The 18,867-nt window shown below is 44.3% G+C and overlaps 1 protein-coding gene across 1 annotated transcript; it reads right to left on the bottom strand.

Moving 5' to 3' along the window:
- Window positions 1-531: 531 nt before the first annotated feature.
- On the bottom strand, window positions 532-18,464 carry LOC115102201 (tyrosine-protein kinase SRK3-like). Its single transcript, XM_029621870.2, has 8 exons — window positions 17,956-18,464; window positions 12,820-12,941; window positions 12,161-12,327; window positions 3,422-3,569; window positions 2,921-3,079; window positions 2,413-2,594; window positions 1,955-2,111; window positions 532-1,712 (listed from the first exon to the last, which is right to left on the bottom strand). The coding sequence occupies exons 1-8, from the start codon at window positions 18,300-18,302 to the stop codon at window positions 1,513-1,515; spliced, it is 1,482 nt and encodes a 493-aa protein (XP_029477730.1). The 5' UTR covers window positions 18,303-18,464; the 3' UTR covers window positions 532-1,512.
- Window positions 18,465-18,867: the final 403 nt, after the last annotated feature.

The raw sequence follows: 18,867 nt of genomic DNA, 5'->3' as shown, positions 1-18,867 counted from the left end.
CAATTGATTGGACATGATTTGGAAAGGCACACAGGTGTCTATATAAGGTCCCACAGTTGACAGTGCATGTCAGAGGAAAAACCAAGCCATGAGGTCGAAGGACTTGTCCGTAGAGCGCCGAGACAGGATCTTGTCGAGGCACAGATCTGGGGAAGGGTACCAAAACATTTATGCAGCATTGAAGGTCCCAAATAACACAGTGGCCTCCATCATTCTTAAATGGATTGATGAGGGGAATTGTTTTTTTAATCCATTTTAGAAAAAGTCTGTAATGTAACAAAATGTGGGAAAAGTAAAAGGGTTTGAATACTTTCCGAATGCATTGTAAACCCATCTGGGGAGATTCGCTGAGCTAATGTTGTAGGCCTACTGGCCATAATAATAACAAGAAACAATAACAGAAGTCAAAATGCATTTTACTCCAGCTGCCAATGCATACTACTGTAGACTAGGCCTACGTTTTTCGTGTCATATCACTACTTCTATTTGATTCAAACACACAAATCCAATTGTGGTAATATGAATTTAATTGAAAAGATGTTCCCCTTTTTCCCAGATTCACCAAATATCGCTGAAAGACTAACTGCGGACGAAATTGAATTCGGCACAATGGACTGCACTGCGTTTAGCGGTCATGAAAGTTGGCTGCGATTTCAGCACCTAGCCAGTGGACAGCGCCGCGGTACGGCCAGCTATAAATGAGCTAAGATTGAAGCACCAGAGGTTGATGTGGCTTTCCCATTATTTTAGGGAGGATTTAAAGAAATTGGGTGGTTACGTTTTTTTGTACATAAATGAAGCATTATAATTGTATGTTCTTCCTAACATACACACACACAATGTAACAGGACTGTTATCTAGAAAATATTTTATTATCATCATTTTGGTTGTTAAATACCCAATGGCATAGTCAAGATATGGAAGAGACTTAATCAAAGTAGAATAAAGGACGTTTATGATATGGCTCATATATCCCAAACTGTATTAGTATATCTCCTCAATATCATGCATTGACTGTTCAAAATTGCATCAGTTCAAAAGAAAATCTTCCATTGGTAGAAATTCCAAAAGATGTCCTTTATGGCTCACTCTCCAGTCTCAATGGCCATGTCCTCCATCACTGTGGACTGTATGAGCTGTCTCTATGAGATAAGTCTTTGTAGTGTGTAAACATATAGGCACTTTCTGTATGACTGGCCATTTAGCCTGTGCGCAGTGGGGCAAACTGTAGCATAGGGCCTTGGTGGGCTGTAACAGTGGCTCCACTTTTCTTGCCCTCCTTTCCTTATCTCCTTCCTCCCTTTCCCCAGGAAGGACTATTTATTGCACATAACCTCAAATAAAAACATAAATTACAAAACCAAGACAACTGGCTAAAAACAGACAAAAATGTGTTAAAAAAAAGGATCACCATGTTAGATAATGTCTTGCAGTCCAGTCCCTCTGCTTTGCATTGGTCTGAGTGTCTATGTCAGTGCAGTCACCCCTTGGCCTCCTACTCCTCCTCCAGATCTAGACTTCGATGGTCTTGAAGTAGATGCGGGAGTACATGGTGTCTAGATGGCTGTGCAGGGCATGGAAGGAGGGCCGCTTGGAGGCCTCTGGGTTCCAGCACTCCACCATAATGCGATAGATTTTGGGGGGACACCTACTTGGACAGGACAACCTGTAGCCTGTCGACAGGAGCTCCAGCACCTCCTTATTGCTCTTTCCTGTGTATGTGTTTGTGTGAGATCGAGAGCAAAAGAGAGAGAGAGATTGAGAGAGAGAAAGAGGGAGAAGAATAAATATTATTCAGAGGGATAAATATTATCAGTCAGAGGGAAATATTCAAAAGCATTTTTACAGATAGAGTTAATAGATTAACTGTAATGAGGGTTGGCTTTTTCTCATGATACGTGTTGTATAATGGTAAAAATAAGAATATTGTCTTGAAAACTTTTGACACACACACCATCGTATGGCATCTTTCCTCGTGACATCATCTCATAGAGCAGCACACCGAAGGACCAGACGTCAGACTTGACAGAGAAACGCTGGTAGAGAGCAGCCTCAGGGGCAGTCCATCTCACTGGGATCTTAGTGCTTCTGCTGGCTGTGTACACACTGTCCTACACACACACACACACACACACACACACACACACACACACACAGAGCGAGAGAGGGGACATATCCAACCATTTGTGTTTACTAAGAATATTTTCTTATTCCTATGGAAATGTCCCAATTATTTGTTTTGCTTTTTAAGCAAGAATCCTTGCTTTATCTGAGAGTGAACAATTTCACCTTGACCATGATAAGTAAGCCCAACATACAGCATATTTTTCTAAAGCTTTAGTTAACCTATAGGTTCTCCCTCTTCATTTCTCCATACATTTCACATTCATGTCACATCCATTCTATCCTTACCTTAATGATCCGTGCCAGTCCAAAGTCAGCCACCTTACAGACCAGGTCATCTCCCACCAGGATGTTCCTGGCCGCCAGGTCCCTATGCACAATGTGTCGGTCCTCCAGGTAGGCCATGCCCTCACCCACCTGGCTGCCCATGTAGATGAGGTGGGCAGAGGACAGCACATGACCTTCCGTCGCTGAGAACAGCATAGTGAGTGCACAGGTTAGGATCTGTCAAGCATGATAAGGTCTGCATAGTTACTCAATTGCTTTAACATATATGTTTATTAGTTAAAAACATTTAAATCTCAAACAGATCTTTGTCAGGTGAACTGAGTTGGAGTTATTTAATATGCAAGCCATATATGATTCCTGCTATTACATAATTTTTCAGGCAAGCACCCAATGACCACTTGAGGTTTTTGAATATTTATGTTATTGGTGAAGCATAATCATCTATGAACACACACACTGAATGCAATGTAAAGACTGAGGAACAGAGGGGAGGGTGTGACTGACTCACTGCCCAGGTAGGACTTGAGATTGCCCTTGGTCATGAGCTCAGTGACGATGTACACGGGCTCTCCCCTGGAACACAGGGCCAGCAGCTGGATCAGCTTGGGGTGGTGGAGGTTCTTAAGTGCCTGCACCTCCTTCACAAACTCATCCTGCTTAGTGTCCTCTGCAGGGGGGGGGGGGAGAGAGAGGCTGAGGTCAGTGCTCTCCAGGTGATAAGGAGCTTAGGACTGACCCTATGTAGTATTATAATCTCTTTATGAACAATGTGAGAGCCCTGACCCAAATGGACTGACTCAATGTTAGAGAGTATGTAATTGTGTGTTTTGTGCATGCATGTGTTCCTGCTTTTTATAACGTTTTGCCATTGCTGTACTTGCCCATCTGCATTATGTCTTTGAGGATAATTCCCTCATCAATAGTCACTCATGAAATATTTGCCAAAATTCTGCTTGTCGGTTGCTGAATCATGTATTAATATGATAGCAGCGAGAGCTAGCATGCTTACCTTGTTTGAGCATCTTAATGGCCACCTTCTTTTTCTGGTTGATCCACAGGGCCTCCCACACCTCTCCAAAGTGGCCCTCCCCCAGCTTCCTTTGAAGTTTAAACTCCTCCCGAGGATGCTCCCAGGGCTCCATGTCAATCAGCTCCCTCTGGGGACACCACAACAACACTGTTACAAGCAGCCTCACACAACTGGACACCACAACACTGTTACAGCAGCACAGAACACAGCTACCGGGTATGGCGAATACCTTCAAATACTTGAGCTGTGCTTAATTTTGTTTTCCCAGTACAATGGAACCAATGAAATAGTCCCAAAAGTGCAAACTACAAGCAAAATTACTACGCATTTGTGTGTCAAATAAAATCAAATAGTATTTGTCACATGCAGCGAATACAACAGGTGCAGACTTTCCCGTGAAATGCTTACTTACAAGCCCTTAACCAACAATGAGTTAAAAAGTAAGAACATTAGCAAATAAAAATGGTAAAACTATAGATTACAACAATGAGGCTTTATAGAAGGACTACCTGTGTGGAGTCAATGTGCAGGGGTATGAGGTAGTTGAGGTAATAGGTAATATGTACATGTAGGTAGAGGTAAAAGTGGCTAGGTAATCAGGATAGATAATAAACAGAGTAGCAGCAGCGTATGTGGAGAGTGCATAAGTGTGTGTATGTGGCGTCAATATTGTGACGACCCTCCCACTCTGTCTGCCGAATTCTTTTTCTTTGCTCTCGTTTTCCTTAATAGGATGTCGGTGGGCGGAGCCGGGAGGGTCGTCAGCGAAATGGGACACCTGGGCTCGGGTGTGTCCCAGGATAAATGCACCTCTTCCCCATTCATTGGGAAGACACTCTCCATGCAGACACTGATAGATTTTGGTTGTGGTATTTTTGTGTCTGTTTTTGTTTGTTTGCGTTGGCACCTTTCAACACCCCTCATTATCACATTTATCCACGCAACCACTCACTTACACTACTGATTACACACACCATTGCTAATTGTATTTAGTTTACTTTGGTTAATAAATATATTGTGTTAATCCTTATCTCCACGTCGTTTCCTTTTTGTTACAAGCTTCGAGCCGGTTCGTGACAAGTGGGGGCTCATCTGGGGACATAAGGTTGCTTCCTAAACATTGTGGTGTATAGCACTTTGTTGCATTATGAAGGACTAATACTAGTGTCATTTGGCTTACTAGTATGTGTGTTATGTTTAGGAGGACGTGGAGTTAATTTTAAACTCTGTAGGTGCTTTGTTTGCATCTTTTGTTACAGCTTGTTTGAGATGTAATGTTTGGTGCCCAGTACTGGTTGCCTTTGTTTGTTTGGTAAACTTGCCACTGCGGTGGATAGTTGGTTGTGTGCTGCATTGGAGAGAGTACATTGGTTAGTTTCTAGGCCCCTGCCCAGGCTGGAGACTCTTGCTCTACTCGCTGTTGGGACATGGGTCCGAGGAGGTGAGTACAATCGGTTGTGTACCTTAGTGGGACATTTGGGTAGGGTATTGACACTAGCTATGCTGAGCTATAGCCTTTTTCCCTCTGTTACATGCTGAACAGACCAGACACGTCTCGTGCGTTGCAAAATAAATTTAGAAATCTGTTATTCAATTATTTGCACCCACACTTCTCGAGCGTTGCCAAGGGCTAAAATATAATTCTTTCTATTTCTGACGCAGATCACGCTGCAAGTCCTGCCTCTCCCATCTCCTCATTGGTTTATAGAAGCAGGTACCCACGTGCCATCTCCTCATTGGTTATACCCACGTGGGTGATAGGAAGACAAACTGTTTTGCCGGTCGTCATGGTAATACTATGAAAGTTTAGATTCCAATCACCATATAAGTTCAAAGATGAAATAGCCTGGAAGGTGGAGAGATGACTAGAAACCATTCGGTTGGCCATTTTATGTGTGGATTCATTTTTGAAGTAGAAGACCTTGTGCATTTCAGGTAAAATAACAACTCAATGTTTATATTCCAGGACAAATTAGCTAGCACCAGCAAGCTAGCTAAATAGGACAAATTAGCTAGCAAGCGAACTAGCTAAATTGCCATACATGTTTAATGCGGTTCGACCTGTCCCCAAATTAATGTCATTGGTTCAGAGTTTGTTTAGATATTTTAACCTGCGTGTCGTGATCGTGTTTGGTGTAGGGACAAAATACATTTATGCACGATGGCGCACATGCGCAGCCGGTCTGGGTTCCATATTAGGCTTAGTGACATGTTTCACTTTGGAATACATTGGGCATGGTTATTTTGTTGTTTTTGTGTGGTGTCTGTGGACTGAGCAGTTGTCTCGGGGGCACATCTGTGGCTTGGGGGAATCTGCCAGCGTGCTGATGGTTTATTTCCTTGCCAGCGGGCTACAGTGAGTAATTATCCACACAAAGACTAGGGTTGAGTTACTGTAGGTTTTGGGGAAGCTCCATATATATCTCATCTCTCTTCTGTTCTGCCCAGTGTGATTGTCATTTCTCTGGTTGTGGTCTGGTGTGCTCAGCAGAGGGGAAGAGATTATATATTGTTTTCTTGTGACTATGGCATCTTACCTAGATGAGTTCATTCGCTTTCCATCAGATTAACTGTTAGAATGATGTACTAAAGAACAGCTGTTGAAGGTTGCTGAACACTACAAGGTTGAAATGAGTGATAAACGTCTAAAATTCTATTAGGTTGATATTGAAGGCCAATCTGATGGAGAGGTATTCTTGAAGTTACCACTGGGGCAGCCTCTGCTGAGGACTCTCCGTCTCCCTGTAACGTTACAATGGTCGCTCCATCGGTTAGTCCTAGTAGTCTTTCTGAACAGCAGAAAGAACTGCTTCTGTTATAGCTAGAGCATGATCGGCTAAAGTATGAAAAGGAATTGGAATTTAAACAGGATTTGGAGCATGTTAAAATCGAGCTGCAACAAGAGCGGCTAGAGCTAGTTAGGGAAGGAAAGCTCTCAGGGGAGAGTTTGCTCTGGGAAGGTGACCCAGATGTACCTAGGGGTCGTGCCCCGGACACATTTGATATTGTTGGGAACTTACGGTTGTTGCCTAAATTTAATGAAAAGGACCCTGAGACATTCTTTTCGTTGTTTGAGCATGTTGCTGACGCTAGGACTTGGCCTGATTCTGAACACACTTTAATGTTGCAGTGTGTGTTGACTGGTAAAGCGCAGGAAGCATATTCAGCTCTTAGTGTAGCCGACAGTGTCAGTTATGATAAGGTTAAAACGGCTGTGTTCCAGATTTGCGAATTTGTTCCTGAGGCTTACCGCCTACGATTTAGAACTGGTTCCTGAGGCTTAACGGCAACGATTTAGAACTGGTTCCTGAGGCTTACCGCCAACGATTTAGAACTGGTTCCTGAGGCTTACCTCCAACGATTTAGAACTTAAGGGATGATGAACACATGTTGTTCCGCCTCTGCAGTTATGACTTTCCAAGGGCTGTGTGATCTGATTAGAGCAATTTAAGGACACAATCCCTGATCGTATAGCCACGTACATTAACGAACGTAAAGTAAAGACTGTCACTGAAGCTGCGGTTTTGGCGGACGAGTATATTTTGACTCACAAAAGTGTCTTTGCAGAGCCCCGTATTCGGAGTGAGTGGGGCGTTCGGAGAGATTTGGGGCTCGCTCACTGAGATACTTTGGTTCATGGGCAGAGTTTCATTCAACTATGGTTGAGCCTGACTCCCGTGGTAAAGCTGACTTTGGCCAAGAGTGTCACTACTGTCAAGGTTCAGGTCATTGGAAAAAGGAATGTCCAGTTCTCAGGGCTAGGGGTAAATTCAGTACATGTTGCTTATGTTAAATCTAAGCCTACGGCGTTCGCCCCGCCTGTTCCACATCCGTTCACTCCTGACACATTGTCTCATGCCCAGGGGCATGTGAAAGTCCATATTGACCCAGACTATTTACCTTTCATTACAGAGGGTTTTGTGTCTGTTAGGAAGTAAGGACCTAGTGCCAGTGAAGATCCTGAGCGACACAGGTGCCTCTGAATCGTTTGTGTTGGAGTCTGTTACCCTTATCTGCTGAGAATGATTCGGGGAATAGTGTTCTAATTAGGGGAATAGGTTTGAACACACTGTCAATTCTGAGCCGTCGCGACCTGGTCACTGCGCCGGTTAAAGAGAATACCACAAAGAAGTCTGTCACTGCTTTCCCTGTTATCTCGTTATCTGTATCCTGCTCCGATCTAATCAACGCGCAACTGACTGACCCCACATTAGAAGAGCTGCGTGACCAAATTGTGCCTGTGGAACAGTTGGGAGATGTCGCCCATGGCTATTTCCTCCAAGAGGATGTCCTGATGAGAAAGTGGGTGTCTCATGGTAGTTTTTTGGTCAGGTTGTACCAGTTAAGCTTTGTGAGTTGGTGTTGCCAACTTCCCACAACGATGTTGCTGGACATATGGGTGTGAGGAAAACCTACAACAGCATAATAAGACATTTATTTTGGCCTAGGTTAAAGAGGGATGTTTCTGAGTTCATCAACTTGTCACACCTGTCAATTAACTGGTAAACCTAATCACCCTATTAAGCCGGTACCACTGTTTCCTATTCCCCTACTCAGCCAACCTTTTGAGTATCTGATTGACTGTTGGTCCTCTGCCTCGTTCTAAAAAGGGTAGTAGTTACCTGTTCACTGTGATGTGTCAGACCACTAGGTTTCCTGCTGCCTATCCTCTCATGTCTATCACGACCAAGTCTGTGCTAAACACTTTGACTCAGTTTCTCACTGTTTGGAATCCCTAAGGACATTCAAAGTGATCAGGGATATCATTTCACTAATCTGTTTGGTCAGGTTCTCCAACAGCTTCATATTAAACACAATTTGTCTAGCACCTATCACGCGCAAAGTCAAGGAGCACGGGAACATTTCCATCAAACACTTAAGACTTTGAGAGATTATTGTAATGAGATGGATTGGGAGGAGGGGTTGCCTTGGTTACTGTTTGCCGCTAGGGAGGTTTCACAGGAGTGTACGGGTTTCAGTCCAAATGACCTTGTTTGGACATGGGGTGTGTGGACTTCTATCTGTTCTCCAGGATGACTGGAAGTCTTCCGAGCCCCCTGACTCCCAGTTATCTTATGTGTGTGATTTCCGGCGACGCCTGTACTCCGCTGGTGAAATGGCTAAAGAGAAGTTATCATCTTCACAGGAGAGAATGAAGAGCATATTTGATCGGTGAACTGAGCCTCATCACTTTAGTCCAGGTGACCAGGTTCTTGCTCTGCTGCCAATTGTTGGTTCTCCTTTTCAAGCCAAGTTTCATGGTCCATATGCTGTTGTGAGCCAGTGCACAGAGCAACATGATCTAGTTGCCACTCCAGAACAAAGAATACCGCACCTACTGTGCCATGTACATTTGTTAACCCTATTATGCACGTTCCTCTGAGACTGAACAGTGGGAGTCTACAGTGGGAGTCTGTTATTTTGGCCGATACCATTAATTCGCTGGGTTCTTGTCATGCTAGGTCTGTGAATGAGGAGGATGTTCCTGGTCCCGACGATTGCATACTGCAGGGTAGATTGTAAAATTCAGAGACTGGATATTTTAGACAGCCTTCTCGTTCATTTACTTGTTGATGGGCGGACAGAGATGTTTGGTCTGATTCAGAGATTTCCAGGTTTGTTTTCTGATACACCTACACGTGCAAACTTAATGGAACATGATATTGACATTGGAGATGCTGACCCCATTCGTCAGCGGTTCTATAGAGTTTCTTCAGAGAAACTGCGTTGTCTGGATGCTGAGGTCCGGTGCATGCTGGAGAATAAGATGGCAGAGCCTTCTTTCTCCAGTTGGGCTTCTCCCTGTATCTTGGTCAGTAAACCGGATGGGACAAACAGATTTTGTACGGACTACCGTAAGGTCAAGTGTCACTAAGCCAGATTCATTGTCTCTTCCTCGGATGGAGGACTGCGTTCAAGTCGGCGCAGCAAAGTTTGAGCAAATTTGACCTGTAAAGGGGCTATTGGCAGGTGCCACTGACGCGTAGGGTGAAATCTCTGCCTTTTACACCCTCTGGTCTGTACTCTTACTCGGTTATGCATTTCGGCCTGCGTAATGCACCTGCCACTTTTCATCATATTACCACTTTTCATCGACTTATGAACAGGATTGTCTCCGGTCTGGCTGGGTGCGCTGTTTATCTGGACGATGTAGTGATATATATATATATATATATATGCAGATACTTGGGAGGAACATCTGTCCAGTATTCAAGCCTTGTTCGACCGCCTAGCTGCGGGTCGCCTCACAATAAATCTGGCTAAATGTGAGTTTGCTCAGGTGACCATTACATACCTTGGAAAGGTGGTTGGGCAGGGTGAAGTGCATCCTGTTTGGGCTAAGGTGGTAGCTTTTGATGCTTTTCCACCACCAACTACTAAAAAGGAACTGATGTGTTTCTTGGGAATGATTAGTTATTATCGTAGTTTTTGTAGGAACTTCTCTACTGTGGTCGCTCCCATGACAGATTTGCTGAAAGTTAAGGCTGTTTACGTATGGTCTTCTCGTTGTCAACAGGCTTTTGAAGATGCAAAGAGGTTGCTTACCTCAACTCCGTTGTTGGCTGCTCCTCGCGTGGATTTGTCATTTACCTTGCAGGTGGATGCTAGTCATGTGGGGGCAGGTGCAGTTTTGCTGCAAGCAGATGTGTCTGGTGTGGAGGCCTGTTTCGTTTCCAAAAAGTTGAACCATTATCAGTTGAACTACTCGGTCATTGAAAAAACCACTAGCACTCATATGGGCGCTACAACACTTCAAAGTGTATGTCAGGAGTAGTACCTATTGTGGTCTACACCGACCATAACCCTCACCTTTTGAGGTCCATGATGTTTCCTAATCAGAGGATATTGAGATGGTGTTTATTATTTATAACCATTCCATCTCAATGTGCGGCACATCCGGGGGACTGATGTCATTGCTGATGCACTCTCTCCTGAATGTCCACGTGACAAGTGACTGTTATTTTGTGTCTGGTATTGTCCTGTTCGGTCGCTCCTTTCTGTTCCCTTCTGGTCTCGTTTTCTTTCCTCTTAAAGGTTGCTTCCTGTCCGCAAAGGTTGCTGAGGTCTGGGGAGGACGAGGCTGGCGGGGGGGCAAGTGGACGCAAAGGCTGGATCAATTTGTTGTGTGACTGGTATAGTGTTCCTGGGTCTTTGTTGGTCCCCGGTTTTATGGGGGGGGGGGGGGGGGGTGATGTCACGGAGCCGGGAGGGTCGTCAGCGAAATGGGACACCTGGGCTCGGGTGTGTCCCAGGATAAATGCACCTCTTCCCCATTCATTGGGAAGACACTCTCCATGCAGACACTGATAGATTTTGGTTGTGGTATTTTTGTGTCTGTTTTTGTTTGTTTGCGTTGGCACCTTTCAACACCCCTCATTATCACATTTATCCACGCAACCACTCACTTACACTACTGATTACTGATTACACACACCATTGCTAATTCTATTTAGTTTACTTTAGTTAATAAATATTTAGTAATTCCTTATCTCCAAATCGTCTCACTTTTTGGGCTTCGAGACGGTTTGTGACAATATGCATGAGTGTGTGCAAAAAAGTGTTGTCACATCCACAAAGTCAAAATTGGCCATAATCGTAATTTTATTTTTTATATTTGGTCTTACTTTAAGGTTAGGGTTAGGCATAAGGTTAGCATTGTGGTTAGATTAAATCAGGTTTTAAATAGACAAATTGTAGCAATAGGTGGGGGGTTTATGACTTTGTGGCTGTGGTAACTAGTGTCGACTGCAAAAAAGGGTCAACGCATATAGTCGTACCTTCATGACTCTATTGGTGTGTGTGTGGACCATGTTAATTTCTTAGTGATGTGGCCACAGGAACTAGAATCTCTCGACCCACTCCACTACAGCCCTGTTGTGTGTGTGTGTGTGGTGATCAGGTGGCTTAGGTACATTGAAAGATAAGGGACATTTCTTTAAAAACACAGGCTGTATTATTTGATACTTAGACTCATAGATAATCAAGTGCTACAAAATAAGTGTCAATCAATAAATTATCAATAAATTATCTACAAAGGATGATATATACTTAAATGATTACCAAGTTTACATTGTGATGGTCGTGGCAAATCAAACTACACATGGTTAAATGAAATGTAACATCTGCTCCTTTCTATCTCATGAAGAGAATTTGAAATCATCTTGGCTTTCCTTTCAAGAGGCTCAGTCGAAATGTTTGTTTCATGCAACAAAACGAGGAAGCTACAGAAGTGTCAACTGCATTAAAGGCATGCTAGTCTTGGTATGAGCTTCTCATTTACTTTTTTTGTTTGTTGTCAAATTGAACATGGAGGACAAATGATTTTGGCACAAATAACTACACCTACAATCAAATTGTGTATAAAATGGCAACATCAGTCTAACTGCTAAGAAATATAAATGCAAATACTAAATAAATTACCCAAATTGAAAAGCATAAAATGAAATAAAAAGGGTCTGAAGTGAGGGGGGAGTGCGTGTGTGTCTGCGGGGCTTTCCACAGCCTCTGATTCAGTCACATCTCCGCTGGGAAGGAAGAGAGAAGAGATCTGATCACGGAGAGGTCGCCAGGAAAAACAGTCTGATCACTGCTACTACACTACTGCTTCTTGATTCTGCAATGATGTCAAAGTAAACACATTATTCTAACAAATATGATTGGATTTTGGGGAATTTGTCTGCCAAAAACTTGTGTGTGAGATCCGGGTGGTACACACACCTGCTGTGCACATGGCTCATCCAGAGGCACTCCTAGACTCCTGGAGTTTTTCTGGTAGTATTGGATCAGCTCCCCCAGAGTGGCGAAGGAAATCTTGACTGACACAAAGTACGCCCCGATCAATGAACGCTGAATTCGGAAATGGAACACTTTCCCATCGTTTCTGGCTGTGGAGGAGAGGGCAAACATGATTTGACTGTTTTATATTTGACACAATTCAAATGTAAGGTGGTTTACACACAGTTTTCCTTTTTAAATGTCTTATGTCACACCCACACTTGGCCAAAGTAATATTAGCAACAGGACATATGAGCACTTGGGCATTGCTTACAGTACAGTGGGGTGATCAGAGGATGGTGGTTCTCAACTACGGAAGTACTTTATTGCCACCCATTGGTGAATGAATGACTGCACTTCTTTTTCCACTGGTATTTGTTTGCATAGTATTTAAATAGTGAAGTTTTTTGGTAACAACATAATTAAATATTAGAACTCTAATGTAATAATGTAATTTAGTAGGATCTCTGTGGGTAACAATGGGTCCTTTCTGGTATTTACTTAAATTCAGAGCTACCCAGTAGGCTACCAAATGGTGCATATGGTGCTTGTGTTAATGAATTACCAAGTAATTAACATGTGACCATGCAATATAGGCTTACCTGAGATGGTGTATTCATCACTGTGGCTCTCGCTGATGCGCACCAGGAACGAGCCATCCTTATTCTGAGAGGCTAGGAGCAGTTTCTCCGCCTTCAGCCGGTTGATGTTCCCATAATACCACCTCAACAGACAGACAGATGGATAGATGACCAGGCAGACAGGGAAAGAGGAAGACAGACAGACAAAAAGAGACACATGCACAATTGCACACAGGAGCAGACAAGCGCAGACAAGAGCACACACACTGACACAGATACACACAAATTTCCCCTAAAAAACAACAGCGGTGAACCCCCCAAATATCAATGTAATCTAATAATTGATCTATTTCTCAAACTCAAGCTGCTTTGAGTGGAAGAGTAGGTGTGGTTCATAGGCTAGACTCCATTCAGAGAGTAAGTAAGGAAGGCTATTTACAGTAATGAACAAGAATGGGTGTGGCTGTGCTGCAAACACTAGGTACCTTTCCATGACGCTTAGGTTTCACCTGAAACTCTGTCAGGTGTGGGTGTGAGCTGAGTCAAAAGTTGTGTATCCACTGTTGTACTTCGCATACAGTAGTTACTAAAGCTACAACTTGACTGCAGTTGCACCAATCTGACCACAAAGACAGGAACTTTATTTGTAAACGGTAACCACATACAGAAATGTTATATACTACAATGTTGTCAACTGTGCAGTAGTAAACATGAAGGGAGGGAGGGGTGCTACACTCGATCCCTCCGATGTCAACAACTACAGACCAGTATCCCTTCTTTCTTTTCTCTCCAAAACTCTTGAACGTGCCGTCCTTGGCCAGCTCTCCCGCTATCTCTCTCAGAATGACCTTCTTGATCCAAATCAGTCAGGTTTCAAGACTAGTCATTCAACTGAGACTGCTCTTCTCTGTATCACGGAGGCGCTCCGCACTGCTAAAGCTAACTCTCTCTCCTCTGCTCTCATCCTTCTAGACCTATCGGCTGCCTTCGATACTGTGAACCATCAGATCCTCCTCTCCACCCTCTCCGAGTTGGGCATCTCCGGCGTGGCCCACGCTTGGATTGCGTCCTACCTGACAGGTCGCTCCTACCAGGTGGCGTGGCGAGAATCTGTCTCCTCACCACGTGCTCTCACCACTGGTGTCCCCCAGGGCTCTGTTCTAGGCCCTCTCCTATTCTCGCTATACACCAAGTCACTTGGCTCTGTCATAACCTCACATGGTCCCTCCTATCATTGCTATGCAGACGACACACAATTAATCTTCTCCTTTCCCCCTTCTGATGACCAGGTGGCGAATCGCATCTCTGCATGTCTGGCAGACATATCAGTGTGGATGACGGATCACCACCTCAAGCTGAACCTCGGCAAGACGGAGCTGCTCTTCCTCCCGGGGAAGGACTGCCCGTTCCATGATCTCGCCATCACGGTTGACAACTCCATTGTGTCCTCCTCCCAGAGCGCGAAGAACCTTGGCGTGATCCTGGACAACACCCTGTCGTTCTCAAATAACATCAAGGCGGTGGCCCGTTCCTGTAGGTTCATGCTCTACAACATCCGCAGAGTACGACCCTGCCTCACACAGGAAGCGGCGCAGGTCCTAATCCAGGCACTTGTCATCACCCGTCTGGATTACTGCAACTCGCTGTTGGCTGGGCTCCCTGCCTGTGCCATTAAACCCCTACAACTCATCCAGAACGCCGCAGCCCGTCTGGTGTTCAACCTTCCCAACTTCTCTCACGTCACCCCGCTCCTCCGCTCTCTCCACTGGCTTCCAGTTGAAGCTCGCATCCGCTACAAGACCATGGTGCTTGCCTACGGAGCTGTGAGGGGAACGGCACCTCAGTACCTCCAGGCTCTGATCAGGCCCTACACCCAAACAAGGGCACTGCGTTCATCCACCTCTGGCCTGCTCGCCTCCCTACCACTGAGGAAGTACAGTTCCCGCTCAGCCCAGTCAAAACTGTTCGCTGCTCTGGCCCCCCAATGGTGGAACAAACTCCCTCACGACGCCAGGACAGCGGAGTCAATCACCACCTTCCGGAGACACCTGAAACCCCACCTCTTTAAGGAATACCTAGGATAGGATAAAGTAATCCTTCTCACCCCCCTTAAAAGATTTAGATGCACTATTGTAAAGTGGCTGTTCCACTGGATGTCATAAGGTGAATGCACCAATTTGTAAGTCGCTCTGGATAAGAGCGTCTGCTAAATGACTTAAATGTAAATGTAAATGTGCTGTGTCACTTCTCAGTCAACAACAATTGACATGATTTAATCTGAATGAGTTCTATTTGAAATAATGACCATGTCAAATCTTTTTTTTGGAGCCTCAAATAAAACATTATGTTAAATATAGCCTACCCAGTAAGCAAAAAGACGTTGAAAAAAACCATATAAAAGACGGATCTTACGGACGTAAAAAATATGCATTTTCCGGTTGTTGAAAATACGTATTTTCCGTACATTGAAATCCGGTTTAAAATTAGAGTAGAAAATATGTATTTTCCAGAAGTTGAAAACAGGTTATCTTTGTTTCTGAATAAACATTGGAAATACATCATTTACAGACTCTGAAAATACATATTTTTTTAGGTCATTGATTCTATGGCCAAATTTCAACAGCACATATTGTACATTCTCATTGAAGTAAGCATTATAAGCACATTCATATTTTTTTCAATACATTTAATATAGGAAAGATGAGCCAACTGAAGATTGCAAAATATAATATTTATAATCGCGCTCATATGTCAACTGCACTTACAGTGCATTCGGAGTATTCAGACCCCTTGACTTTCCATATTTTGTTAAGTTACAGCCTTATTCTAAAATGTATAAACTTTTTATTTTTGCACATTTATTAAAAATTAAAAACGTAAATATAACATTTACATTTCAGATCCTTTACTCTGTACTTTTTTGAAGCACCTCTAGCAGCGATTACAGCCAGGAGTCTCCTTAGGTATGATGCCACTGTACAAGCTTGGCACACCTGTATTTGGGGAGTTTATCCCATTCTTCTCTGCAGATCCTCTCAAGCGCTGTCAGGTTGGAGGGGAGCGTCGCTGCACAGCTATTTTCAGGTCTGTCCAGAGATGTTCAATCGGCTTCAAGTACGGGCTCTGGCTGGGCCAATCAAGGACATTCAGAGACTTGTCCCAAAGCCACTCCTGCGTTGTCTTGCCTGTGTGCTTAGGGTCGTTGTCCGGTTGGAAGGTGAACCTTCGCCCCAATCTGAGGTCCTGAGCACTCTGGAGCAGGTTTTCATCAAGGATCTCTCTGCACTTTACTCCGTTTATCTTCCCATCGATCCTGACTAGTCTCCCTGTCCCTACAGCTAAAAAACATCTGCTTGATGCTGAAACCAATATGCTTCACCGCAGGGATGGTGCCAGGTTTCCTCTAGACGTGACACTTGGCATTCAGGCCAAAGAGTTCAATCTTGGTTTCATCAGACCAGAGAACCTTGTTTCTCATGGGCGGAGAGTCTTTAGGTGCCTTTTGGCAAACTTCAAGTGGGCCGTCATTTGCCTTTTACTGAGGAGTGGTTTCGGTCTGGTCACTCTACCATAAAGGCCTGAATGGTGGAGTGCTGCAGAGATGGTTGTCCTTCTGGAAGGTTCTCCCATCTCCACAGAGGAACCCTTCTCCCCCGATTGCTCAGTTTGGCCGGGCGGCCAGCTCTAGGAAGAGTATTGGTGGCTCCAAACTTCTTCCATTTAAAAATGATGAAGGCTACTGTGTTCTTTGGGACCTTCAATGCTGCAGACATTTTTTGGTACCATTCCCCAGATCTGTGCTTCGACACAATCCTGTCTCGGAGCTCTACGGCCAATTCCTTCGACCTCATGGCTTGGTTTTTGCTCTGACATGGACAGTCAACTGTGAGACCTTATATAGATAGGTGTGTGCCTTTCCAAATCATGTCCAATCGATTGAATTTACCACAGGTGTACTCCAATCAAGTTGTAGAAATATCTCAAGAATGATCAATGGAAACCATATTCACCTGAGCTCAATTTTGAGTCTCATAGCAAAGGGTCTGAATACTTATGTAAATGAGGTATTTCTGTTTTTATTTTTTATAAATTTGTCGGTCGGACTGCCAGATGGTGAAGTGTAATTCATCACTCCAGAGAACGTGTTTCCACTACACCAGAGTTCAATGGCGGTGAGCTTTACACCACTCCAGCCAAAGCTTGGCATTGTGCATGGGGATCTTAGACTTGTGTGTGGCTGCTTGTGCATGGAAACCAATTGTATGAAGCTCCCGATGAACAGTTTTTGTGCTAACTTTTCTTCCATAGGCAGTTTGGGACTCGGTAGTGAGTTCCAAACTGCCTCTGGAAGCAACCGAGGACAAATGATTTTTACACGCTGTGCGCTTCAGCACCCCTTGTGTGTCCTACCACTTCATGGCTGAGCAATTGTTGATCCTAGAAGTTTCCACTTCACAATAACAGCACTTACAGTTAACCAGGGCAGTTCTAGCAGGGCAGGCATTTGACAGGTGGCATCCTATGACGGTGACATGTTGAAAGTCACTGAGCTCTTCAGTAAGGCCATTCTACTGCCAATGTTTGTCTATGGAGATTGCATGGCTGTGTACTCAATTATATACACCTGTCAGCAACGTTTGGCTGAAATAGTCGAATCCACTAATTTGAAGGGGTGTCCATATATTTTGTAAATATAGTGTCATGTTTTAGCCAAATCAAGGCCGGTCCAGATGGAAGATGTTGCAGGGTGGGGGTGCTGTGATTTTTTTTGCCCGAGCTACGCTAGAAAATGCTATATTGGTCCGCTAATACAGGACTAGTAAAGGCCCAGCGTGCTACTTTTGTGAAGAAAAAAAGTATAATTATACATTTTCAGCAGTACCCCCTACTTCCCGCGGCTATGGGTCCAGAAATCAATTAAGGCCGGTCCAGACCAGACCCCAAAAAATATAATAATAAATACGTCCAAAAAGATGTCGCTCTAGGTTGTGGAATACCTTATTGGTAAACCTGGTAGGTTAAACATGATCCTATACAATATGGTGGACAAAAGCCAATCAAACCCGAAACGAGTGAAAGAAACATGGTGAAATCGTAACTGCATATTATGAATGAAACAATATTGAAGTTGACCGCGCGCATAAACGCGCCACTCACTTGTGATTAGCGAACTCGTCCTGTAGAATGGCCACATATGTAGCCGGGACCAGTCCCGACTCCATCGAACCGGTAAGTTTTTTGGCAAGCACATAATCCCCCCTCTTTTCTATTACTGACAGCTTGTCACCTTCCTTGATAGTCAGCTCCTCCTCGCTCCTGGCTTCGAAATCGAAAAGAGCCGCATAGAGCTGAGTCGGTTTCTTCTTGGGGGACGGGGCACGGATATCACCTGAAATAGTGGGGATTTCGGCTGGTCGGGTCATATTTGGGTAATGGAATTCGGGCCATATCCAGTTCCATAGTCGACTACAGCATGGCATGCAACCACGACAACAAACCTCCATCCCAAGCCAGTCGCAACGCCGAGGTATCCAGGTTTTTTTTTAGGGAACCGCGACAATAGACGCGAAAATAGATGTGTTAATAGGAAAGCCAGAGGCATATACAGTTTCGAGACGTCTTCGAGCTGCCCTTTCTCTCCTTCACAGCAAACATAGTGCGGCATCAGCGATAATTAGGTTGATAATCAGGAGAAACCGGTTTTGTGTTGAGATAGATCAGGGACACAGTACTGTTGGTCGTGGGAATGCGGAAACGAGATATCCATGTCCAATTGTGCCCACATTGATCCTCAGTCATTTGCCAAGTGCGCCTAAAAAAGAGGAAATAGCCTACCTATACTTGTCCTCCAATGAATGATAAGCAAATACCGCATCTCTCTGGAATACGGTCAAAATATCTGCACTGCAAGTGGCATTTTCTGAGCCAGGTCCACGAAATGCGTATAGTCAGGGTTTTTGTTTGGAACACTAGACATTTCCCGCTATCCCCGCGTCTGTGAACCTGAACGCCTGCTGCTTGTGCTTGGCGGTTAAATCAACAACACCCCAGAGTATATCTGTCCATCTA

The sequence above is a fragment of the Oncorhynchus nerka genome, linkage group LG20, assembly GCF_034236695.1.
Source record: "Oncorhynchus nerka isolate Pitt River linkage group LG20, Oner_Uvic_2.0, whole genome shotgun sequence".
Taxonomy (NCBI): Eukaryota; Metazoa; Chordata; class Actinopteri; order Salmoniformes; family Salmonidae; genus Oncorhynchus; species Oncorhynchus nerka.
This window is presented reverse-complemented; position numbering and strand designations above follow the sequence as displayed.